The 27,589-nt window shown below is 38.9% G+C and overlaps 1 protein-coding gene across 1 annotated transcript in view; it reads right to left on the reverse strand.

Annotated features, from left to right (window-relative positions):
* The window catches only part of FARSB (phenylalanyl-tRNA synthetase subunit beta), a 70,778-nt gene that overhangs the window by 27,297 nt on the left and 15,892 nt on the right, over window positions 1-27,589 (reverse strand). Inside the window, exons 6-15 of the mRNA XM_037524131.1 lie at window positions 26,003-26,153; window positions 24,574-24,682; window positions 23,011-23,081; window positions 21,265-21,326; window positions 20,332-20,383; window positions 17,495-17,556; window positions 17,015-17,222; window positions 16,443-16,523; window positions 12,564-12,656; window positions 9,143-9,260 (exon numbers count right to left, since the gene is read on the reverse strand). Of these exons, the coding sequence (XP_037380028.1) occupies window positions 9,143-9,260; window positions 12,564-12,656; window positions 16,443-16,523; window positions 17,015-17,222; window positions 17,495-17,556; window positions 20,332-20,383; window positions 21,265-21,326; window positions 23,011-23,081; window positions 24,574-24,682; window positions 26,003-26,153 (1,007 nt within the window). The remainder of the gene's footprint in view (window positions 1-9,142; window positions 9,261-12,563; window positions 12,657-16,442; window positions 16,524-17,014; window positions 17,223-17,494; window positions 17,557-20,331; window positions 20,384-21,264; window positions 21,327-23,010; window positions 23,082-24,573; window positions 24,683-26,002; window positions 26,154-27,589) is intronic.

The raw sequence follows: 27,589 nt of genomic DNA on the forward strand, positions 1-27,589 counted from the left end.
AACAATCATGTAAGCTATCTTATTATCCCTATAAAATAAGATATGGAAAATTAGATACAAAAATAAAAGCTGAGATTTTTGTCCTAAGTCCAATGAACTGCTGGAGCTATTTGTAATTAATTACATTGCTAGTAAGTCACAAAATAGGGATTTAAGAAGGATGGTCTAACTCTGAAATCCATGCTCCTTCCATTAAATGGTGGAAATCTCTAAAAGATTTACATGAAATTTCTACAGTAGTTAAATGAAAACCAACAAATACAAGAGCAAAATAAAGAAATATGTACCTACTTCATATAGTTGAAAAATTGCATTCTTGAAATATTTTTGATCCACACTTTAGCTTTCAATAGTGCTCATGATATTTAAGACTTCCAGTTAAGCAGCTGGAGTAAATTATTTTTAGAAGTCAATTAACTTAAATTTCTAGTTATCAACCAATACCCATGGAAAGAAGTCTAAGTTAAACTCTACACACACATGGAGAAGTAACTGTTTGTGCCATGTGACATGTCTTAGTAACTACTGTGTTTAAGGGTTTGCAGAGAATAAGCACTCAACAGTTATTTTCTGAGTGAAAGGCCTGGACAGCACCCTCAAATAACTTACAAATGGCCAGGAACAGACAATGGGCCACATTCTAAGTCAACACAAGAGTCAGCTGCTGTAGGAAGGCACACACTTAAGCCATGGTCACTCAGTCATTTGCAAGGGTAAAGAAATTTGGTAACTGAAAGCTACAATCAAAGGTGTAAGAGTGAGATTAATATTAAAACCAGGCAGGCATAAAATCTCACAAAACCAACCACATGCATAAACTAAAATGAGGGGCCTGATTCCTCTGTGGGAATACATGCACTCTTAATCTTTCTCTCTCTCTCTCTCCCCCCTGAAGAGGAAAAAAATGAAATGAAACAGAACTAAATTATCCCTTTCATATTACTGACTTGCTTCTGGGTATCTTTGCCATGTGGTACCCATTTGTTGGTGTCACATGCTCCCACTTGAACACACAGACGTGCACTGAAACTAGTTTGTTCTTCCATTTTTGCAGTGAGACCAGCCCGACAGTAACACCACCGTTCAGAGAGCTCAGCAGCATAAACTAGAAGCTTTATTTTGGTAACCTTTGCCTTGAAATATTTCCTTGCTGATCTGCAAATTATGTAAAACTTTTTTGATAAGACTAGCAACATCTGGTTTAAAGTTAGGAAAAAAAAACAAATTAAGTGACTTTGTGGATCAGAACAATGGAATTACAATAGAAAATACAGGTCTTTAACAAAACTGCCTTCAGGAAATATGTAATACACACATACACACACAATGCTTTATGTATTTTTAGATTCAATTCTGCAATATTTTTAGGAAGGGCCGCTGACTTCCAGGCTTCGTACTAAACCCACCATAAGAATTAGATTATTCATTATCAAGGTGCTCCCTCCCAACTCCTACCAGTGATTGGCTGATCTTTCACATTTGCCAAGTCCTTTGACTCCCTCTACCCTTGCTTCCTTACATCTCGCTAAGATATCCCTGCTACCATAGCTGAAATGAGCTGAAAAAGAAAATAACCTCATAGTTCGTTCCACCCATTTCTTCTTGGAGAAACTGCTAGGTATGGTAAAATTCCCATTTCCTGGTACTTTGCACTGAGGGACCATGTTACATCACAGGAAGTTCACTGACTGCACACCACAAAATAAGAACTATTTAAATTTCATGCCAGAACTAGGGTTTGTTGGAAATGCCTTAGTTCTTTATAACTCAGTTAACAGACCTCTTGTGTCATACCATCAAACAATTCTGCTTTTTAAATGGGCCTGCCAAGTATGTCAGCCTAAATTACCAATGTATTTCACAGACTTCAAAGTACTGCCTGGAGAGGCTGATCTAAACCACCCAAAGGAGGGGCAGCTGGCTACGATTCTATAAGCTGAAAGAACATGCCAAATGATTTTGTAAAAGAGAAAAGAAAAAAGAATGGTACACGATGTCCCTCCGTAGATGACTGTGCATGCATACAACTCAAATTTTTAGAATAGTCTCCTGCTTGGTGATGAGCCTCTTTCACCAAAGTACCAATGATTAAAAGCAAGTTAGGGGTTTTAGGTTATGTTGGCACATATGGCACAGACTGGACAAAGGCAGTCTTCAAGAGAATATTTCCATACCTATTCTCACATTCACCCAGAAGCCCAAATAAAGAAGCTAGGAGAAAGTCTACTGGGAAGGCTTCTGTGGCAATTAGTGGCTTACACTGGCCAAGTTCAGAAAATAAAGTACCTTGATTATTAGACTACTCCATCCAACAAATTTCTTTCATGTTGGTACCCAAGAAACCATAACAAATTATTTTGCAAACTTATCTGCTGAAAAATTTGTCTAGGCCTAAATGATTCACAAAATCTGCCAGAACCCTATGAAGACATATGCCTTAAAAAAAACTAAAGTGGGGGCCTCCCCGGTGGCGCAGCGGTTGAGCGCTGGGTTGCGAAGCTGCCCGCGGCCTCTGCGGCGCCGGTTCGATCCCCGGCTGCTCCCCGGCCACTGGAGGAGGGTCCCACATGGCGCGCAGACCTTTCCTGCCGCCCGCTGCTCCCCTCAGCAGTGTACTTCGGTCCTTCTGCCTGCTCTGCTCCCCGCTCTAGCTCTGGTGAATTCTCTCACCCTCCCGCGCTTCTGACTGTACCCAGTGCTTGTATAAATAAATAAATAAATCTTTAAAAAAAAAAAAAAAAACTAAAGTGGGCAATCAGGAAGATGTATACACTCTCAGTAGGATGGCAAGCTTGTTAAAAAAAAAAAAATCCTTCTTTGAAGATAATTTGACAAGATAGCCTACATTTTATATACACAGCTATGGACTGACTATTTCTAAAAATATGTGTTTGTATAAAGGCGAAAGGACTAGTCATTGCAAAACATTCTACCAAAAATCTAGTAGCAATCTAAAATCCACCCTACGAGTCTAAATAAATTACAGTGCATCCACACAAGCATAATCCCACATGCGTAAACACTAGAAAGTATTTTATCTATGGCTACATAGATGCAAAACAGAGAGTTGCATATGTATAAAAAATGTCTGGCAACTAATTCTAAAAGTAGTAGTAAGGAAAAGTTAGATATGTGGAGGGTATTTTTTATGAAAAGTCCAGAATTTATCTTAAATTCAAAATATACTCAATAACATTCAGATATTACAAGTACATTTTCAAGTTCAAAAACACAGTGAAATGAGAACAATTTTCCTTGAAACAATTATATATATTGCACTAAAGTACAGGTTTTTCTTTTTTCAATAATGCTGAAAACCAAGAAACAAATGTGAGGAAAAATGTATGACCTTCTCAGTGCATGAAGGAAAAAAGTTGTATTCTTGTGGGTTGACTTTTATTTAGTTAACATAAACCTGGAATGGATTTTTATCTATTAAAAAAACACAATATGCAATGCATGACAGAGCATATTATACTCATGTTAGCAGATCTTAACTATGTGGAACCAAATGTACTAAAATAACTTTCTATATTAAAAATGATGTTATTTACACAGTTAAGATGCCATCACATATGCGAATGATGCTACTTCAAATATTGTTAATGTCAATGTTCCTTACACCCATATTTTTTAAATTATTAATTGGAAATTCTACATGCCAAAAATATGAAGTAGTAAAATTAAATTAATCCAGACTGATGACATAAGCTCTCTTCAGAAAACCACATTCCACATGTGGATGCTAGATAACCTTCCACTAGCTGATGGCTACAGAATTAATGGACAATTTCTTGGATCTAAAGTGTTTCACAAGCTCATAATGAAAATACTTTTACTGACTCTTTATCAAGAAAAGTTATGAAAAAGTATAATGATCTGATCCCTACATTTTAGTAAGTTACAACACAAGACAGATACATGAATGGTACAAACCAACAACAAATTGAAACAACAAATCAAATCATAAAAGACCAGTGAATTCATTATGTGGCCATGATCATCCAGAGAGGAGAAAGGAACAAGAATCTAAAACATACATTACAATTAAAGTTTTTTTGAAAGTCTGGATTTCCACATTCAAACTGGGCAGGGTAAGAAGCCGATTATTCTCTGATTTAAAAAAGCTTCAGGGAGAATGTGAAATTTTAGAAATGACTGAAATAGCAATCTGGGGGCCGAGGAAATGCAGCACATGCCAAGCCTGCAGCAAGGCTTTGGAGAAAGCAGGGGTGGTCTGAGCAAAGAGGAGAGGCCTGGACCAGGTATGCTTGCTGAGGCAAATGAGGTGACTAGAGCCCCCACAGTGGCCAAGGGCCTTCAGTCTATTCCATTTACTGTGGCAACTACCACACCCCCAAATTCTTTAAATATAGTAGTGGAAACTGAAGTGCATGACAATCTGATTGTCAGGGTTCCCCACAGACACAGATCACGTTGACACTGGAAGACTGTGTCGTGCTAAATCTAAATCACCCTCTCATACTTTACTAAGACAATTGAGGTCTTCTTTAGTCTACCATCCTTTTAAACTTGGGCTCAACCCAGGGATGTATTTTTCCTCTCACTCTGCGGGCTTCTGGGCACACCAGCAGCTGCAGTAGTCACTGAGGAATAAACTGTGATGGCAGAACTCAATCTGCATTTAATGAAGAGGCAGAACGTTGGACTTTACAAAATACAGTTGTTTTTCAGGGCATGAATTAGCAATTCACAATTGCTCCTCTGAAGTAATTTTTTACTATTTTGTTTATAGTTTAGCTATTCTTCACACTAAACAGAAGAAACGGAAGTATACTAACAAGGGAAACCAACAGCTAACTCACACAGCAGCCTGATCGATCGCTGCAGTGTGGCTTCCACTGACTTCCCTGCTATGAAGCTAAAAATATGCCCCACAGCAGAGCCTGCGTCTAACTTCTTCCAAAGACACACGCTAACAGTGGGGATAATATATCAGCGCAGTCCCTTCAGTCATGACTCCTTTTTTTTCAAATGTGGTAGCACCTTCGGCTCTTACAACTCAAATGCAGCGGTGGCTCTGCCTCCAAGAACCACAGTGCATGGCTCAGAGCAGTGTGAGAAGCGCACCCCAGCCGCAAACTCAAAGTCCACACTGGTGTGAGAAACTGTCCAGGGATGTGCAGGATGAAAATAGGGACTAGAAGCCTTTCATCTGCTCTCCTAGGAATGCAGGTCAGACCAAATCTGTGGGAGGCACATTGAAATACAGAACAGATTCCTTTTGCATTTCTATTTTGGAAGGTATGTTTGTCTACACAAATTAACAGAGCCCAGAGTGTGGGGCTTTCTTTTTTTTTTAAGATTTATTTTATTTTTATACAAGAATGGGGGTACAGGCCAGATGTGTGGGAGGGTGAGAGGACCCACCAGAGACCGAGCAGGGAGGAGAACAGGCAGACTGACCAAAATACACTGCTGAGGGGAGCAGTGGGCGAGACAGGAGAGGGCTGCCTCACCATGTGGGATTCTCGCCGGCCGGCTGGGATTGAACCTGCACTGCAGAGGCTGCGGACAGCTTCACAGAGTGGTGCTCAACCCGCCTGCGCCACCAGAAAGGACCGCAGGGCTTTCCTTTAATGTCACAAAACAAGTTTGTGGCAGTTGTCACTCCCTTCTCTGTCCTATCAGGGACTCTGTATCTTCCCGCAGAGAGCTCTGTAAACTCTTCACTGACCTGTCTACCCTAAGACTGGCAAACTCTCTTATATTCCAAGTAGTTCCTAGCAAAAGTACTTTCCTCCCAGAGCAGTAAGTGAAACTGTCTTGACTGCCCTAGCCACACATCTCCGTCCCTGCTGTGCCAGGAGTTGGAGATGATCCTCACTAATGAAAATTTGGGACAGTTACGTATTAATTGGGAAACTCCCCTATCACTTCACTTTTGATTGTCTAGATTTTTTTTTTTTTCAAAATTTATTTAGGAGGAAATGTCTAACACAAATCCAACAGAGAAATGGCTGCTGAACTGAGGGACAGTGAAAACAATTCACCCACAGGAAGTAAATGATGAATTACTTAAAAAATAACATTCCTGTTCTCTTAAATAAATCCCCTCATCCAGCATAGTTTGGGTTTCCTATCCTAAAAAAAAAAAACAGTTAAACCAAAGGTTAGGATAAAAATGAGCCCCCTCGGGCCTCCCCTGGTAGCACAGCGGTTGAGCGCTGGGCTGCGAGGCTGCCCGCAGCCTCTGCAGCTGCGGTTCATTCCCCAGGCCGCTAGGTGAGGGGCCCACAAAAAAAAAAAAGAGCCCCTCATCCACAGCATGGCAACATTAACACTTCAATGACCAGAGACCTTTTTCAAGTCTTTATTGCAGAGAATGCCCATAGACCAAGGTACATAATAGTGGCTTAGGGATTGCTAACACCCTAACAGTAAGGGCGATACCAAACAGTGTTTACATTAGTGGCTAGAATTTTTCAAAATGCAGTTTCATTTAATCCTTATAACAAATCTAATGAAATAGGTGTAATCATTATCAGCATTGTACAGATGAGGAAACTGAGGCACAGACAGATTAAATAGTTTATCTAAAGCCAGGCAGCTGGTAAATGGCAGAACCCAGACACTTGGGCTGCAGTGTCTCCACAGACCCGGGTGCTGTGCTGCCTCTCCTACAGAGCCCTCTATGTGCACCAGATGACAAGTAGGGAGTCCACATGTACATATTTAGAATAATCCATCAGAAAAGCTTCTTTTGTTATGAAATAAAATCCAGGCCTACCTAAACAGCAAACATACTCCAAATAAATTAAACCAAACCTACGTTTTCAAGATGGTAGACTTACAAGTACATTTACCTCCACTCATTTCTCAAATCCTATTTATACAACAGTAAATTTTAAAGGAAGAATAAAGCAAGGTGGTGCAGAGGGCAGGTATAGGTAATGTAAGTAGGAGCTAATCAATGAGAAAGCAGAAAAGAAAAATCACAGTGAAACAGGTAAGAAGGCCTCCTACTGCGGTAAGAACTATTCTTCCTGATAACACCAAGTGCAGCAGAAACAGGAACCTCAGTAGTGTATGACAGGGTTTCAGATGTTATGCCCAGGTTGATCTGGTAAAAATGGCAAATATCAGTAGTGAGGAACAGCTCCCCAATAGGGGAGTTTTTGCCAAGCACGGGCCTTCTAAGCAGCACAGGTGAAAAGCAAACAGTAAAGGTGCCCTTCCCAGGGCTGCAAGAGAGTGAAGTATTCCTGTCCACAGTGCAACCTTCCTTGTAAAAAGTGAATAGCATTATAAAACTTTTGAGGAAACCTAGTGTAATTAACGTAATCCTGTATTTATAAATATGAATGGATCACCAAGGAGCAAAACAACACAAAACTTAAAAAAAGAACTAAAATGGAAGGGAACAAGTAAACGCTGACATAACTGATATTTGGGATTATAACAAATTATGTTACCTGTACTAATGGAGGATATAAAGCACAAGAACCCTCAAACTACAGCTGACACTGAAAATGTGATTTCTAATACTCAAAGAACATTCCATTGACTGATAGGAAAATGAACTTTCCTTCTTTAGAATTTATGCACACACCAAAATTCTAGCCCTAACCCAAATCTAATACTTGGGAGAATGCCTTTTCTGTCTTAAATCTCTTGTATTTTAAATAGGGACAAAATTTTGTCCCATATGCCTCAGAAGAGATGTTTTGACAAGTCCAGACCATACTCAAAAGAATCAAAAACAGGTAAAACACATTTGATTCTGAAACAATAGTGATGGTGAACAGTCACTGCTAAACTTGAATAACAAGATACATCGGCCTTTAAAATGAACTGCACATAATTCATTTACATAAGAATAAATGTTCTACCGTGATTTTTCAAGTGGAGGTTTTATTTTTTTTTTCTTTAAAAATTTATTTATTTATTCATTCATTTATTTATACAAGCACTGGGTACAGTCAGAAGCGCGGGAGGGTGAGAGAATTCACCAGAGCCAGAGCGGGGAGCAGAGCAGGCAGAAGGACCGAAGCACACTGCTGAGGGGAGCAGCGGGCGGCAGGAGAGGTCTGCGCGCCATGTGGGACCCTCCTCTGGTGGCCGGGGAGCAGCCGGGGATCGAACTGGCGCCGCAGAGGCCACGGGCAGCTTCGCAACCCAGCACTCAACCGCTGCGCCACCGGGGAGGCCCTCAAGTGGAGGTTTTAAATAGAGCTAGCCATAAGTATTAAATTCTTTGTTAAAATTTGTTATATCTGGGCCTCCCTGGTGGCACAAGGGGTTAAGACACAGTCTATGAAGCTATCCACAGCCACTGCAGCACAAGTTCTATCCCTGGCCAGGGAGCTACCCACATGGTGCAGCAGACCTCTCTTGACCCGTCTGCTGCTCCCCTCAGCAGTGTATTTCATCAGACTGCCTGTTCTGCTCCCCACTCTGTCTCTGGTGAATCCTCTTACCCCCCACACTTCTGGCCTGTACCCTGGTTCTTGTATGCATAAATAAATAAATCTTTAAAAAAAAAATTTGTTTTATCCATAGATCTAAGGCATCTAGAGGGGGAGAAAAGGGAGAGAGAACACACTGGTCAATGGAAGATGATCACAGGAGTTTTGGTGGTGAGAGAGCTATGGTGACCAAACCTGAGGGGAGAAATCCTATACTCTCAGAAGATCAACAATGGTAGTTCATTAAAAACTAACATTAAAAAGTATTTTCTATTAAAGGACCTAAGAGATATTGTAGCCAAAAAGATATAGTGAAAATAAATATAAATCTAGAACTTGCTTAGACTGACTCAAATCAATCATGAAAAGTGAATTTATAAGAAAAATCTAAACTGGGAAAATGTAAGCCCTACCTGGATATTTGATAAGAAGACATGATAACGGTGTTGGGTTGTTTGAAAAAACAAGTGGTACCTCTTACAGAAATACATACTAACATGTTTGCTGATAAAGTGATGTGATGTATATTTACACTGAAATAATATGAGGAAGCAGGGTGAAGTATAAATGGAAGGAACCTAGCCATATGGTCATAATTTTGAAGCGGAATGCTAGATTCACAGGTAATTATACCATTTTTCCCACTTTTACATACAGTTGAAATTTTCTCAATAAAAAATGCTCTAAGTATGCAATTCAAAGGTGATTCTTACCTCTGCTAGAATCTTTTATTACAATGTCAGAGATTTCAAACAGTTTCATAGGAAGGGGCATCTTCCGATTCGACGCTATGGTCTTCAGGAGGCCGGGAAGCAGGGTAGTGCGTGCCACCTACAGGGGAAACATGAAATTGCACTGACCAAACAGGAACCAAACATGCTTAAATTAAAAAATAGAAACACGCCACGGCCTCACAGAGTATTTCTGGAAAGTGCGAAGCCAAACATATCTAAGTCATTTCTAATTTCCAATTCCTGGATACTGAAAGTTCTGGCTTCCAAAGTTGCAAAATGAAAATTCATAAATGTGATTTTTAAAAAGTGAGGAAAAAAATGTTAAATATAATTGCTTTTACCTAGCATTGGTTATTTTATAAATTATCATTTTAAAACTTACCAAGATTTCAAAAATGTAAACTTTCATATTCTACCTTATTTCACAAATTGAAGCAGATTATAAGAAATACAAATGTTTAAATGGATTAAACATGTATCAATCAAAAATGTTAAAGCTGGGACTAGGGTAAATATAAACGCAATTAAAATACCAGAACAAGGAAAACAGAACACAAATATGTAAGCATTAGAAAAAGCATGTTGCTGCTGTGGACAGGTTGGAACTATAGCTTTCAGTTTAGAAGTTAAAACAAAAAAGGAAAACTGTACAGTTATTTCCTTAATATTCATAAGAAATACACATCCCAGTTCGCTAAAGATAAAAAGCAGACCTCTCTGGTGGCCTATCAGCACTATCACTACCACAGTCCGAGCCTGATATCCGGCCAGGTTGCTAACCAACATATGTCACAGCAGACCTCTCCTGTCTCACCCGCTGCTCCCCTCAGCAATGTACTTCAGTAAATCTGCCTGTTCTGATCCCCACTCCGTCTCTGGTGAATCCTCTCACCTCCCCCACACCTCTAGCCTATACCCCAATTCTTCTACACACAAAAAAGAGATAAAAAGCAAAACTTCACTGCTTTTGTCCTGTGAATGAGCTAGTGAGTGTCCAGCACATCACTCTGCTGGAGGGTTTATGAGCAGAGGTGTAACATCATCACTCAGCATCTGGGCTCTGCAGTTCCATTCCAAGCACCACTCTCTTGTCCAGACTACAGTGTGAACTTCAAGCTGGCTTTGCTGCTTCCACTCCTCTTGCCTTATGGTCTAATTTCCCCATAGTGGTCTTTAAGACCTCAGTTAGATCATGGAAATCCCTGCTCAACAATCTCCAAATTTCCCTCAAATTTTGAATAAAAACACACCTACAATGGACACTCTAGGAAATGCCCCACTTACTTCTCCAACCTCTGCTGCTCCCCCAACTGCCCCCCCCCATCCGGGGAATCAGCAGCCAGTTTCCACCTCGGGCCTCCTCACCTGCTTTTTCCTCTTCCTCCTACATCCTCCCTCTAGATTTGCATGTTATTTAGGCATGCTATTGCTATCATGGGGACTGTGATAATAGTATCTAAGTTTGTATACAATAATTAAAATATTCCATATTTTAACTAAATGACATCTCTTATTTTATCCATTCTCTAACATATCCAGTACAGTAAAGCAGCCCAAAATTAAGAATTATGCAGGAATAAAGAACGGACTTAGACAATAAGCTGAGTTAGACCATAACCTACTTTATAGTTAACTGTAAGTAATATACACCCGTTGGCACTTTAGTAATGGTAGATAGGACGTATCTACTGGTGAAGCAGGGGTAAAATATAGACTCTGTCAAATCTACAAGACAGACTTTCTTTCATCTCTAGTGTATTTTATGTAGAACTATTGATTTCCTAAGTGTGCTAAACCACAGCTATTTATAGTGACAATGTAATTCTTATTTGTTTTCCATCAACTTATCTAAAATAGATAAGACAGGATATAAACCCTAAAGAACACAACATTACCACATCTTAAGAAATCTATCTCACATGATAAATGAAATGGAAAGAAAAAGGAAATTTTGGAATAAACTCAAAATCCATTGAAATTTACTGAAAAATCACTATCCAAATGATTTATATCTCTTATCAAAAAGAACACCATGGGATCTTTAAAAGTAGCAGAAAGCTAGTGGACATCAGAAAACAAAACATAAAACCTCACTATCACAATCCATCCAAGCTGGTATTAAGGATTCTTCAAAGTTCTGGCGTGAATATAAAGAATTCATGTACTTGGTTGGGTATTATTACCAATGAGTTTTAACTAGTTTACCTCTAAATCGTAGGTAATTCTACAGGTAGAATTTAGATTTTATAAAGCTAGATTTAAACATTGGTTGAACTTTTAGAGCTTTTAGAACTAGCACAGCCCCCTACTTTTATAGAAATGAAAACTAAGATCAAAAGAAACTCAAATCAGAGTTCAGAAATTATTAATGCATTATTTCTTATTGAGGTAATGTTGCTTAACAAAATTAATAATGATTTAGAGGCATGGGTTCATACATCTTTAGATGTATGTTACCATACTACACCCATTGCCAAAACACCCTTAGTCCTCTACCATAGTTCACTGGGCCCCAACCCCTTTACTCTCCACTCCCACCCTCCCCCACTGACAGCTTCAATTCTACTGCCAGATTTCTAGGGTTTATTTTGGCTTAGTTTTGTCTGTGCACGAGTGAAATCATCATATATGTCTTTCTCCTCCTGACTTATTTTAGCACAACTACCCGCAGTTCCACCCATTTTGTTGAAAATGGCAAGATACAGCTTATCTAAAATAGCCTTAGGTTTTTTGAAAATATTGCTGTCTAATTCTAAGATTTCCCTTGATTCTAATACCATGATTTTCTCTAAGGCCTGGATTTAAAAAATCATATAGAATTACATAGGAAAAAAAGAATAAAAGCTTATTAGTATAAAAGAGATAAGACAATTTAAAATCCTTAATAAGCAAAGATTTTAACACTGACACATTCTATTATATTTAATATAATAGTCTATAATGTAAGTCATTTAACATTTACTATAAGGTAGCATCATTCTCAGCTAAATATTCCTAAACTCTACATGACATCGCCAATAAACAGTTACAATGAAAGGCAAAGGCTTTATAGTAAGAACCAATAGAACAATTTGAAGTGAATGACTTAATGGAGGTACTGGGACCAGGTGCTGGCTCCTTTATAACAAATGGATGGAAAAGAGATGAAATCTGAACACAGTAGTGGAAGAATTGGCTAGATGGCATGAATTACTCAAGAAAAGATTATATAAAGTTGTGAGGATTCTTCTGTGTGTAAGATGTGTGTAAGAATAAACTGCAAATGATAAACTTATCCAATATGAGACTTTAAAAAGCTTTAAGATTCTGCCATCTGATGTATAATAATTCAAGAAACTCTTCATAACTCATGACCTGCCTGTCTGTTTTTACCCAAATTCTGATCACTTAAAATTCTTACCTGAAATTCAGCTGTTTTAGGATTACTTATGTGGACGGCCTTTGTTGCAGAGATATCCAAACCAAGCTTATCAGCAATGTCTTCTTGGGAGCACTGAGCAGTACACAGATCAATATGGAAAAACAATGACTACATTTAATACAAAAAAGTATTTGAGGCTGTGAGTCAATTTATGGTCTCCGAGAATGTAGCTTCTCTATATAAATCAGTAAGTTAAGAATAAATAAGAATAGATACATAACAATTCTTTCCAGACCCACAGCAGATGCAATTTAACATACAGACTTCTCAGCATGAGTTCTAATCAGGACACACAGCAAAAGTACATTCTTCTCATAGAATTTACTCAGGCCCTTCCTAAGCTAGTCTCCCACTTCCCTTACTAATCTCTGATTCCCCACCCATTCCCAAACCGTACATTTTATCCTACCTTTACCTGGGATGCCTCCCCACCCCACTTGCTGCCATGCCCCTAAATTCTACTTAGATATCTCTTCTACCTTGTCCATAAAAATATCCCCAATGACTCCAGCCAGAAATTCTCTACAGCATCCTGTTTTGACTACCACTGTGATCGGACCCTGCTAAGTCCATACTGGCTTGTGGCAAGATGGTAGGACTGAGAGCAGAGTTCCAGGGACCTGACTGCTGCCCAAGGTTCTCACTACTGAATCATTTAATTTCTGTGCTTAGTAAAGGACTGCTAAGTGCTCACCCATCAAAAAGAGAAAGATCCCTGTCATCCTCAAAAGTCAGGATGGTAGGCATAGCTTAAGAAAATAAAACTATTAGATATATCAAGTGTAATGATAGAGAATAAGCCTGCAAATAAAGTCTCTGGCAAAAAACTAAGAGCCTAAAAATATTAACAATGATAACTAATAAATCATTACTAAGCATAAATAGGTGTCATATATATTAATGTTAATTTTTTTTAAAGTTTGAAATGTATGAAAACTGATGTACCAAAAGATTACTATTCTCAATGATAGGTGATAGACTCCACAAAATGGTCTTCCAGCAGGCCTTTATCTCACTTACAAAGAACAAATTGAGGTTCATATGATGCCAACGTCTATTCTTACAACTTCTCCATGCTATCCTGGGAAGGATCCTGAAGCCACATCTAGGCTCAGCAGATTCCCTGATCTGCCAGAGCTGAGATGGAGAACGGCAACAGGCACTGGGAAGAACTATTTTTCTCCCATAGCATGAAAGCAGAGTTTTTATAATAAGATTTATATATTAAAGATTTAGATATAATGTGCTCAATTAAGAAAAGCTATTTATGTGGTGTAATCTACTCTCACACAGAACTAGTGTTTCTTGAGAAGGCACCACGCCACAGGGCAAGGCAGTTAGTGCCTCTGGGCTTTATCATGATGATGGATAATCATAGTGTTTGTAGCTACTATACAGGAAGGGTTTTTAAATGTTAATATTCATGTGCTTATTTAATGTTAGAAAAAAATGTAACAAGTAAATGAGGCCAATATGTTTCACAAGTATGACCTGGCTGAAATAGAACTTAGTTTTTTAAATGTGAGCTAATTTAAAATATCACAACCAGTTTGCAGATAGAGCAAAACCACAATTATAAGGTGTGAATTACTCAAACACAGAAAGCCAAGCTTTGAAAAAGAGGGTTCTTATTCTCATGCAAAATGAAATGGATTTTGAGTTGCTTTAAGGTTCAGAACTTCACAAATATCTTTAATGGTGCGATTCCTAGAGGAAAACTCTTACTACAAATCTGACACTCCCAACACCTTAATCCTTCCTGCCCCCGGTTATAAGCAAGGTGCTGTCCTGACTTGGAGCAGCTGAGCAGCCATGTCTGACACTCCAAGTGGGAGAGTTCACATACAGGCCCGGGTGAAAAGGCCTGGGCTGGAATCCTTGGTGGTACAAACTAAATTAACTGCTGTGCCGACAGGCATGCCTACTTCACATGTGGCATTAGAGATGGAACTGCCCACTGAAAGCTCTGGGCACAGGATAAACCCTTCCCACGGAGCAGCCACTAGTCAGGAGAGAGAGCGTGCTCCTCTAGGATGCTGGCGCAACAGTTACAAAATCAACACTGCACTACTACATAAAGGGCAGGGAAAACACTTACCAAACTTCTAACAGCAGTTAATTCTGGAGAAGAAAATAGGGTTTGAAACCAAAAGACTAAAGGGGAACTGCCCTGGCTTACTCTACCTCATTCTGTAAAGTCAAATCCTTTAAATCAGTCCTGTGCCACTGAACTTACACAAATAAAAATACACTTCTCAATATTGTTTTCTGTATTTCCTATCACATGAAATGGTGCATGCTCACAACTACAAGCGTCTAGTGTACGTGCACACATCTGAATGACCGCCACGACAAACCTAGCACACAACCCGAGACAAGGAAAAGCACTGGTCTAGAAGTCAAAGGCTAGGATTCTGGGGCCTCCCTGGTGGCGCAGCGGTTGAGCGCTGGGTTGCGAAGGTGCCCGCAGCCTCTGCAGCGCCGGTTCGATCCCCGGCTGCTCCCCGGCCACCGGAGGAGGGTCCCACATGGCGCACGGACCTCTCCTGCCGCCCGCTGCTCCCCTCAGCAGTGTACTTCCGTCCTTCTGCCTGCTCTGCTCCCCGCTCTGGCTCTGGTGAATTCTCTCACCCTCCCGCGCTTCTGACTGTACCCAGTGCTTGTATAAATACAAACAATTAAAAAAAAAAAAAAAAAACTTCAGTCCTTTTTATTCTTTACCATTGAGTATCGAGTTGGAAGGAAAAAAAAAAAAAAAAAAAGGCTAGGATTCTGGTTCCAGTTCCCCTAGGGTCTGTGTAAACTTTGCTGGTTATTCATCCTTTCAGCCTCAAACTTCCTCACTGTTCCAGTTCCTGGCACACAACAGATGCTCTATGAACACTGCTAAATAAAGGACTGTGGAATCAAAAAAATGGACGAGTTGAACTAGAAAGCTATACGGTCCTGACATTAACATCATATGAATTACAACTGCTCCAGACACTTAAGAGAAAAGCTGCCTCTCCCTCCCAATCATCCACGTACATAAGACATTCCCAATATTGTCTACTGTAAATACCCTAAAAGACGGAATCTTAAAGCTGGAGTTCAGTTGGAAGAGAGACGAGAAGGGCAACTTTTTTACTCATCTTATTTTGGTTTTTACCCGACATCATTAAGTTGAAAGGTACTTGAACACTCAAAAACTACACTGGAGGCACCATAGAAACACTCGGCAAGAGAGAAAAGGGAACTACAAATTGCATACACATTTTATTCTTTCAATTGGTCAATCTGCTGGGGGAGGGGCATTTCCTTCTGATTTTGTAATAAAATTCATTTCCTGATTTAGGCCTTTTATGTCAGCTTTTCAACTCAAAGCAAATGTTTGTGAACATGTTCAAAGGCAAAGAAGTTAAGTTTAATGCAGAACAGTCCACAGGCCCTCAACCAGGGCGGCATCTAGTGGGCACAGTCACAACCAAATGAAGACTGAAAATGCCAACCTAGTAAATTTGGTTATGAAATTCAGAGTGAATCTCAACACGTGATACGAAACGATGATGTATGTTGTCATCTGTCAGTCTAGTTTTTTTCAGTCCTTCATGGTTTTCTGATTAAAAACATAAATCTTCAATATTTCTTTACCACCCTTTGTACAATCTCAAGTAACAAAGTTCTTCTTCAAAAAACCTGGGAAGTTTTTTGAGCTAATTTTGTAAATTCAGCAGATTTTGTAAATTGTACAATTGTACAGATATTTGTAAATTTTGTAAATTGAGCAGACTTTGTAAATTCAAATAAGGAATCAAAGATTAAACCATTTAGACTCAAAATAAACCATCAGCTGAACAGGAAAAAGGATGTAAAACATACCAGAGCAAAGGTGAGCGCTTCAGTGAACCCAGCGGCTGCCATGTCATGTCTTAGAAGTTCTGTGAGCTTATTAAGAGGAAACTGGAAAAAAAAAAAAAAATTTACATTATTTCACTTCAATAAAATTACTCATTTCAAAGGAAAAAAGATTTACACAAAACCTATCGTGAAAAGGAAAAGTCTTCCATGCCCGTGAATGCACTGCTTATAAGCCACCTCCCCCCCCAACGCACCCTGCCTCACTGCCCCAGGACTCCCACCCAAATAGAGAAACCTCCCCCCCACAGTTTCTGCCTCCAGGCCCAGGTGGGGAAAATAAATTCCAAGTTAGAGAAACAAGGGCTCCAAACTTGAAGCCCGTCTTTCTTGAAAGAAGGCGTCCTCACAGCTTTTCCACTTACGCTAATCCTCTGGGCATCTGTTTCATATCCTCTCCGTAGCAAGCGCTCTCTCATAGCAGAGCATGTCCAAATACTGCTTAATTCCTATGTTCTGTTTTTCTCGAAGCCTTCCTGGCATTCAATAATCAGTTTCTAACAATAAGGAGTGTTTATTTAGGGGTGCAATCTTACTTGATTAGCTATGGTGTATGTTTTCGGGAGAGTCATCTGAATGTTGTTATATCCATAAGCAATAGCTGCATCTTCCACGATATCACAGGAGTGGATAACGTCAGCTCTGGTCGGAGGGACTTCAATCTCAATCTGATTCCCATCGCCTATCACTTCTGACTTTAAATACATTCTGGTCAGAAGCTTGGCAATATTTTCTGGTGTTTCTCTGAAACGGGAATGTACAAATCATAAATGTCACTGGACTATTTAAAATGTTTATATTTTGCTTTTAAATACACTACTTCCTAAAATAATTCACCTTTGTGAATTTCATTAGACACCAGACATTGTAACCTGATGTTCCAACATCACACTTAACTTACTCTGAAGAGAGCAAATCCCTCTCCAAACATTCTTTCAGGTAAAATTAAATAGTTCTATGTGCATTTCATTCTTGAATTCTCTCCAACACAAATAAATGAAGGTTTCATAGCATACCTGATTCCAACTTTTTTGTTAATTAGATCAGCTCTCACCACCTCCTTTCGGTAAGTCAGTTCCTTAAAGAAGAGGAGTTTGAAAGTTTAAATCATTCCCTTTTAAGATACAGCACTAGGTTCTTTTCAACTGGTTGCTGCAGTTTCATTACCCTCCAAAGAAAATGTCATTAGGACCTGACTTTGAAAATAAACTTGGTATTTCAACACATTATTATGGAGTATATTTGCCATACTAGAGTCATATATGAACATTCTACTTGCTAGACAATTGGAATTACTCAGAAATAGTATAAATTGGTGAACATTTTTCTCTTTTAGATGGTCAAACACTGGCACATTACATCATTTCTAAATGCTAATAAATCCTACAAAGGATTTCCACATCATTTCATACAAGCTCTGACCAAGACAGCGTGACTCAAGTTCACAATGCTCTATCCATCACACTAAGTCTAAGAGTATTGTGACGACGACATTCCTTTCTCATTTTCTAGGTGGAAAAGGCCACCGTGCCCCCAGTCCTAACTATCAATCTGCTCTAGGAGACAAGAAGCCTTAGAGCATCTCGTGAATTAGTCCTCACGCTCCTTCAGACAGTACATAACTGTCATTTCAGCAGGAGCAAACACGCATAAAATCTAGGCTTTTCAGCACCTCTGGACATATATCTATGATTATATCTTATCACTAAATTACTCTCAAATACATAACTGCTACTGACAAACAGGTTATGAATCTAAAAACCTATTTGAACTCAAGTAAGGACAAGGGTCCAGAGCCTTGCTATTCAAAATGTGGTTCTCAGTAGAAGCATCATCCTCACATAAGGGGAGGTTAGAAAGGCACTGTCGGGCCTTTACAGCTAGTGGCAGTTACACCAGACTTACTGAATCTGAATCAAGTAATCAAGTATGAACCAGATTCCCTGGAGATGACTGAACACTAGAGTTCAAGAAGCACTGGACTAGAGGCTGATGGCTACAGTGGTAATAATCTTTACCAGTTAGTAAATCTTTACTAAACAATCTGAGATACTCTTTTAAGGTTAACACTCACAATAGATACTATTAGCATTATTTTACAGATAAGGAGTCTGAGTTTTAGACTAATAACACAGATCACGAAGAGTAAGCTGTTGAGCCCTCTATTGTTCTATTCCTCATGTTTAGAAAATGCTTGCCAAATAAGCACATACAGTTAATGAGTGCAATCACACATTCATGTAGCGATGAATGAACGAAAAATTTAGGCAGCCTAATTCCTAACACCACTATCCATTAATATCTCTGACTACCTACCACTCACTACCTCCTCTAGTTCTCTTATTTCAAACTCTATTCTTTTATATGATTTAACAGGAAAAAAAACTTTCAAAATGCTTGAAATAACATGCTGTTTCAAGTGAGGAAGAAACCACTTTTCCCCAGAGGGTCCTTTTTTGTTGTTGTTGTTTTCTAAAGATTTTATTAATTTATGCAGACAAGAACTGGGGTCTAGGCCAGAGGTGCGGGGTGTGAGATGATTCACCAGAGACAGAGTGGGGAGCAGAACAGGCAGACTGACTGAAATACACAGCTGAGGGGAGCAGCGGGCGAGATAGGAGAGGTCTGCTGTGCCATGTGCCTTAGCTCCCTGGCTGGGCTTCGAACTCATGCCACAGTGACTGGTGATAGCTTGATAGCGCTGAGACTTTAACCCCTGTGCCACCAGGGAGGTCCTGGTTTTCTGTTTTGTTTTGTTTTTTTTTTTTTAACCAAAATACTATGTTTTGGCAATAATTATGATATGCTAAATTAATCCTGTTAACACATTTGTAATTATTTGTTAATTACAATAATGACCTTCAGCAACTATTAATTCAAAACTGAACAAGCCAGCTAGGTTTGGAGGGATGATAAAATTTTAGTCTTTCCAAAGATGAGATAAATTACCCCGTTAACAAATTACCACGAGAAAAAGACATAGGACGCAGGGTCACATAATAATTTAGTGTGATGGAGCACATGGGCACTGAAGTTGGACTGTTTGGGCTTTAATCCGAGTTCCACTCCTTAATAGTAACAGGTACCTAGATATTGAAGATTATAGATATTTATATCTATTTCTCCGAAAGGGCATAATAACAGCACTGGGTCTCCTGGTGGTACAGGCCGTTGAGCGCAGCGCTGTGAAGCTGTTCGCAGCCTCTGCAGTGCTGGTTCCATCTCCGCGAGCTGAGGAGAAACCCACATGGCAAGCAGACCTCTCTTGTCTCGCCAGCTGCTCCCCTCAGCGGTGTATTTCGGTTAGTCTGCCTGTTCTGGTCCCTATACTTTGTCTCTGGTGAATCCTCTCACCCTCCCGCACATCTGGCTTGTACCCCGGTTCTTGTATAAATAAATAAATCTTAAAAAAAAAATAACAGGGCCTCCCCGGTGGCGCAGCGGTTGAGCGCTGGGTTGCAAAGCTGCCAGCAGCTTCTGCAGTGCCGGTTCGATCCCTGGCTGCTCCCCAGCCACCGGAGGAGGGTCCCGCATGGCACGCAGACCTCTCCTGCCACCCGCTGCTCCCCTCAGCAGTGTACTTCGGTCCTTCTGCCTGCTCTGCTCCCCGCTCTGGCTCTGGTGAGTTCTCTCACCCTCCCGCACTTCTGACTGTACCCAGTGCTTGTATAAATAAATAAATCTTAAAAAATAAATAAATAAATAAATAACAGCACTCACCCTCACAGGTTAATGTGAAGATTAAATTCACATAAGGCACACAGCATAGTGCCTGGTGTGGGCAGATGAACAGTTAAGATAGACCACAAGCACCCTACAAAGATCATCATCGAATCACTTCTTAAATACTTACTGGGAAGGTATGTGATTTTCCATTAGGGAAAACTACTTCAGCTGCTTCAACCCTGAAAAAAGTTAGAAAAAAAAAAAATAAAAAGAAATTGGGCTAGAAATTCTAGAAATGCATATGGCAAGCAAATCTTTCACTTGATCTACAACTGTCACCTCAACACATTCAATATATTCACATTCCGACACTGCTGTCTGGATTAATCCTCCTAAATACAAGTTACTATCTCATCTCCAATGGAATATGGCCCCTCCTCTCTTCAGACATCCACCACTTGATACATTTATTTCCCAGAACCGCAAGCATGAGTCCTCACTGAGTCCAGTATTGATATACACACTCCAGGTTTTACCAGTGTGGTGTTACACTGGAAATGACTATGTTAACTGATTAACACAATCACTAACATGCAAATTAATTTTTAAAAATGGGTATTACCTATACAATGCCATGCTTTCTACAGTTACGTATTTATTTTTGAATTATTAACACTCTAAACTATGATGATGGTACAAGATAAGGGTCATAGATTAACTAAACTTAATGCATGCTTTAGAAACACTATAATAATCTTATAGATATATATGGCATAAATGCCTTGCTCTCATATACACTTCTCTACCTTTGTTTAGCTGTTCCTTTTGTGTTCCTCCATGTTTACATTATTAAATTCAACGATCCTTAAACACAGCTTAAATTTCACTGCCTCCATGAGGTTTAACCAGATGCCTCAGCCAGCAGTAACTTGCCCTTATAAAAGCCAAAACATTACTGAGACTTTTTAAAATACTTAACACTTTTTTATTTTACATATTATTTATGCATATGTCTTAGTTCCTTGAAGAGATTATATGTTCTAATTACAGGAACCACATTTTGTTCTTTATATTTAGGCTTCAGTGCTTTGCCATCAATAATGTTGCCAAATGAACTTACGTAAATGGATTCTCACAATATTCACTGAACATGGTGACGATAATATCAAGAACTATTTTTGCCTGCAAAGGGAAAAAAATGACAATCTATAAATATACTCTCTCTTCATTCAGCTAGAAATGAATTAATATTTAATATAATTCAGTCCCCAAACATCTAAAAATGGGGCTTTATATTACATTCTAAAAAAAGAAGTGGAATAAAAACTTATGTTAGAGTAGGCCTGTCCTTATCTTCAGATGTTCTGCATTTACACGGTTCTCTAAGAGTTACAATCCATGACTGAGACAAATCATTTACTTCCCTTACTCTCTCCCGTGCATTCACCGGTTTCAAGAGACACAAATGGCTAACCATAGGGGTAAGCCTTATCAGTCTCCTAAAGTAGAATGCCGGATGCCTGACTCCTTTCTCAATTACTTATTAGCAATCTGATTTGAGGCCAGCTACTTACTATCTTTGTACCTTAGTTTCTTCATCTGTTAAATGGAGATAATAAAAAGTTCCTACCACATTTGATTATTATAGGGCTAAATGTATTGTGTGAGATACACACACACACATGATGCTTGACATACAGTGAGTCATAAATTTGTTAAATCTTTAATTAAAAAATATGCTTAGAAAAAAACACAGTAAACTGTACATACATACTTTACTCATATATAAGCTTCATAAAAGATAACTCAAAATCTGTTAATGTACACATTTAAAAAATCATTTTCAATAGTAAAAGCTGTATTACCCTGACAATATTTCTGAAAGTAAACATGATACCTAAAGTTACTGACAATAAAAGTTACTACACGAAGCAGCTCACAACGGTCTTCAAAGGTGGAAGAAGGGCTCCAGCCTTCCCCTGTCACGCTTACTTTCTGAATTGGCTGCACTGCCACCTCACTCTGACTTACTAAACATGTGTAAAGAAATCACATACTGTAGAAAAAAACTTTCAGGGGCCTCCCCGGTGGCACAGCGGTTGAGCGCTGGGTTGCGAAGCTGCCCGCAGCCTCTGCAGCATCGGTTCGATCCCCGGCTGCTCCCCAGCCACCAGAGGAGGGTCCCACATGGCGCGCAGACCTCTCCTGCCGCCCGCTGCTCCCCTCAGCAGTGTACTTCGGTCCTTCTGCCTGCTCTGCTCCCCACTCTGGTGAATTCTCTCACCCTCCCGCGCTTCTGACTGTACCCAGTGCTTGTATAAATAAAAATAAATCTTAAAAAAAAAAAAAAACTTTCACAGCAATCCAATCCAACACATAGTAACTAAAAGAGTGAACACCTACTACTTTACGTAATCCAGGTATCTTTGTGTGCTTAAACCCTTTATCAACGTGCTAAAACTTCTTTATCGCCAGTTTGAAAAGTTTTTTATGAAGTACACAAAATTACATAGTCAGCATTTAAATTAAGCCAACTAAGAAACAATTCACATGGATCACAATCAAATTCTTACCCCACTGTTTTATAGTGATGTCTATGGCTAAATGCCCCAGTATAAGTTCCTTGAAGTCAAGAAACAACAAGTGACTCATTATTAAATTCATGGCAATGGAGAGACAGTAGGTCCTTGTTAAACATTTGTTGAATGAAAGCACCATAGCCAAAATATATAGTTTCTAATTTTCTATTATTTCTAAAATATGTGCCACCTACAAAATAAGCATATTTTATTATTTAGCCATATAGTCTTAGTCCAGAAGTGAAATCTATCTTATCTGAGAGTACAAAAACAAGAGTTTTATTTACCTTGTTAAAGTCAGTTCCTGTGCATTCAATAAATATATTTCTAGTATTTACTGTTATTTTGGAGTGATTTCCTGTAATGAACACAAAACAAAAACAAAACAATCAGTGTCAAAAAACATGGTTGCAAAAAAACCAAAAACCAAAAACCAAAAAAACATGGTTGCACTAAAAGACTCTACAAGTAGAAGCTACATTTTAATTTGGAACACAATTGAGGGGACTCCCTGGTGGCCTAGGGGTTAAGTCTCAGCACTGTAACCACAACGGCCTGAGTTCGATCCTCAGCACACTAACCCACATATGGCACAGCAGACCTCTCCTGTCTCGCCCATTGCTTCCCCTCAGTAGTGTATTTCAGAAAATCCACCTGTTCTTCCCCCTAGTCTTTCTCTGGTGGGGATATCTCCCCACCCCCACCCATACTGCTGGCCTACACCCCAGTTCTTCTACACACACACAGAGCATTAGAACACAACCAACACCACAGAGGTGTCATCATAGCAAGGTGGAGACGAAAGAAAATAAAAGCAAGTGCTTACTGAAAGCACTCGATGTGTCAGGTCCCATGCCAAGCACACAACAGAGGCTGTCTGATCATACCTTCACAACCCAGGGACAGAGTTGCAGGTGGGCCCAACACTCAGATATTAAGTTGCCTGAGCTGCTAAGGATAAGATTTGGGTCTGGGTCTCACTAATTCTGACCCATGTTCTTAACCACTTAAACTACTACAGTCTAAGATCTCCAGGAGGAAAAGATTCTCTTACCAGTATGTTCAAGTTGCCTCTTCAAAAGAGTCCCCAGAAATGAGTTATGAGGGTAAAATTCAATTTAAAAATTTTAGTTTAACCATAAAACAGCAGGCAAGACAGAATTTGACTGAGTTTAGCCCAGTGAATGACCTGCTAAAATCAAAACATCAATCCCCTTGCAAGGACTACAACAATCTAGAGACTAAAATCAGAAAATATTATATATTTATAATTTATATATAAATCACCAGTAAAGGGCCTCCCTGGTGGTGCAGGGGTTAAAGTCTCAGCGCTATCAAGCTGTTCGTAGCCATTGCAGCATGAGTGCAATCCCCGGCGCAGCAGACCTCTCCTGTCTCGCCCGCTGCTCCCCTCAGCAGTGTATTTCAGTAGATCTGCCTGTTCTGCTCCCCACTCTGCCTTTGTGAATTCTCTCACCCCCCCGCGGCCCCCCATCACTGGCAAATCAGTCCATTGACAACAGCTGCTTTTTCTTGAAGATATCCAGAAAAATACTTCTATTATTGATATTTGTTACATACTAAGTGACCACTGAATTCAGTTTCACTGCGAGAAAGGTAGACTATGTCACCTATGGCCTGTACCCAAGTTCTTGTATGCATAAATAAAAAAAAAAAAAAAAACCAGTAAAATGCTGAATAAATGAATGAAAAGAACCATTACAATAAAATCTTTAAGTTCTAAGAATCTCCAATTAAGGGTTATTTGATTTGATTTAGTCAAATATATTGAGAGTTCTAATTATAATAAGAAACAGTAAGAAAAAAATCTGTGATGCTTAATAACTCACCATTAATAATAGGCGGCATTGAAAGGACGACACCATTGCTATCATAGATAACTGGGTACAGAGGTTTATTTTCAATGATATGTAAATAATGCTTAAGGTGGTTGTCAGTCTGAAAAAAAGTCAAACCAAATTAGTTTTTTCTATCACTGTAATTAAACTATTTATTAGTATAAAAAAGGGCAAAGTCAGGAAAACAATAAACAGCCCCAAATTATAGAACATTCCACATTTATAAGATTTTCTAATATAAATCAGTATCTCAATATCCTCATACAGCCTTATCTCCTACTGGGAAGAAACAAAAATACAACTGAGTTTTTCAAAAGTGAAGAGATTTGCAATGGCAAACCGAATCATCTCAAACAAAACATTAACCATCACAAAATTATTAATATAAATCAGAAGAAATCACTGGCAAATCAGGCCATGGACAACAGCTGCTTTTTCTTGAAGATATCCAGAAAAATACTTCTATTATTGATATTTGTTACATACTAAGTGACCACTGAATTCAGTTTCACTGCAAGAAAGGTAGACTATGTCATGTTTCCCACAAAAAGAAAAATAGCTAAGTTTTATTTCTTTTTTACTTGTGTGAGTTTTAATTATATTCACATAAGAATATTTTACATTATGTTCTACATCAATGATTCTCAATCTAAGCCATCTGTTAAAATTATTAAGAGAGATTACAGCAATTCAGGACACAGAAACACTCACTCAAAAAAAAAACCCTGCACTCCTGTTTATTGCAGCACTATTTACAATAGTCAAGATACGAAAATAACCTAAATGCCCAAAAACAGATGAATCATGGTTCAAGAAGATGTGGTATGGAAACACAATGGAATACTACTTAGCCATCAAAAAGATAAACTCATGCCATCTGTGGCAATACGGATGGAAATGAAAGGGATTAAGCTAAGGGAAATAAGACAGAAGGAAAAAGAAATAGTGAATGGTTTCATTATATGCAGAATACAGAGAAATCAAACAAAGAGTTAGGAAAAAAGACAAAACTTGCAAACTGACCTTACACCTGAGGCATGGGGGTGGGGAAGAGAGGGATCAAAACAGGAGAGGGATGAGCACAGGGGTCTATGGTGATAGATCATAGGGGTTATGGTAGTGGAAGAACTAGGAGGGTTATACATGAGGGGAGAAATCAAATACTGTCCAAAAATTAACAATGATGTGAGAAAAAATAGAGCAATTTTTTTTTATTAATTTATCAAGGAGGTTAAAAAGGTAAAGAAATATGCCCAAGCTCCACATTAGATCAATAAATCAGCATCTCCAGACTGGAGCCAGACTCTGCTTAGCAAGTTTATAAAAAGCACTCAATACATTTCTCTAATTTCAAGACTTGATTCTGAAGGAATTTAATGATTTATGTAGAGCTACTGCATAATATAAAGAGATATTGTACCTTGTATATGTTCATCAGTTCACAGGCCGTATACTCCTTGGTCTTATTTAGAGGCTTAAATTTGATATCTGAAGGTCGCTTTGCAGTATAGGTAAATGGGCCTGATAAAGAGTCCAAATCATGGGTACCAATAGCAACTAGTGCTCTTTTCCTAAATGTTGAGAGAGAAAGACATAGAAAAGGAGATTTGAATATTCCAAAGCAAAAACTATTAAGATAACAGACCACCTGTTTCCAAAAATTATTTTAGACACTTCCCTAAAATAGCCTATTGCTGTAGGGCAACTTTACAGAGTGTAATGAATTTTCACAACCATTAAAATTAATGGGATAGTATAAGGCTTACATAAATTCCTTGCTACTATGTTTTCTCCAGTACTCTAGGACATTTTCAAAGACAATGTTTACCTTCTTTTAACCTATTTCTTCCTAATGTACCCTAGTAAATACTTTATTACATTAGAATAAGCTACCAAATTACTGTATTTTTGGTTTCTTTATATTTTCTTAAATCTTCTGTTACACAGCTGTACTTTACCAGAGAAATCTTAATTTTAAGAACCATGAATTACATTTAAAATTTAATGTTTTTCTCTTGTAGAATTTATCTGTAAAGATTTAAGGTACTTTTAAGAACATACAGAAATTTATAAACTAGGAGAGAAAGAAACAGAAGTAGGAATGTAAAACAGAGTCAGAAATGTTAACACTATATTGAAATCTCAAGGCCTGCAATCTTAGCATAGAGGGTCACAAATTTGACTCCCACAGTTCCAAAAGACAATTTAAATGAGAAATATGGACAGAATTTATGGAGCTATGATTCCTTAAAATTGGTTTTAGAGGGCCTCCCCGGCGGCGCAGCGGTTGTGCGCTGGGTTGCCAAGGTGCCCGCAGCCTCTTCAGCGCCAGTTCAATCCCCAGCTGCTCCCCGGCCACGGGAGAAGGGTCCCACAAGGCGACCTCTCCTGCCACTCGCTGCTCCCCTCAGCAGTGTACTTCGGTCCTTCTGCCTGTTCTGCTCCCTGCTCTGGCTCTGGTGAATTCTCTCACCCTCCCGCGCTTCTGACTGTACCCAGTGTTTGTATAAATAAATAAATAGAATAAAATTAATTTTATATTAAAAAAATTTAAAAAAATTGGTTTTAGATGTAAATGCACATGTATTTGAGCATTTATGTCTAACCTCATATACATGAAGATGAAACACACTGGCAAGTCTGTAAGAGGTGATCTATGAAACTGTTTTTAAAATTTGTAGGAAAAAAATTTTGGGTCAACTTCCAAGACCAGAGACTAGAACTTTAATGACAGGGTTGAGTTGAAAAGAATTATTGACAAGCAAAAAGAAGGTGCTACTTTGCTCAATGAGTAATATACTATTGGAAAACAATAACCCCAAAGGTTGAAATATATACGGTTCAATAAGTTCAGATGAATTAACTGGCAAATCCATGGGTAAGAAAGTCTGTTTTCTCAGCTATTAATATTGGTTCCTGAATCCTGCAGCCATATTTCAAAATTACACTAAAATGTCGACTTCGAATCAATCACAGAAAAAGTAAATTCCAGGGCCTCCCTGGTGGT

The sequence above is a fragment of the Talpa occidentalis genome, unplaced genomic scaffold (genome assembly GCF_014898055.3).
Source record: "Talpa occidentalis isolate TD23 unplaced genomic scaffold, MPIMG_talOcc4v2.1 talOcc4.3, whole genome shotgun sequence".
Taxonomy (NCBI): Eukaryota; Metazoa; Chordata; class Mammalia; order Eulipotyphla; family Talpidae; genus Talpa; species Talpa occidentalis.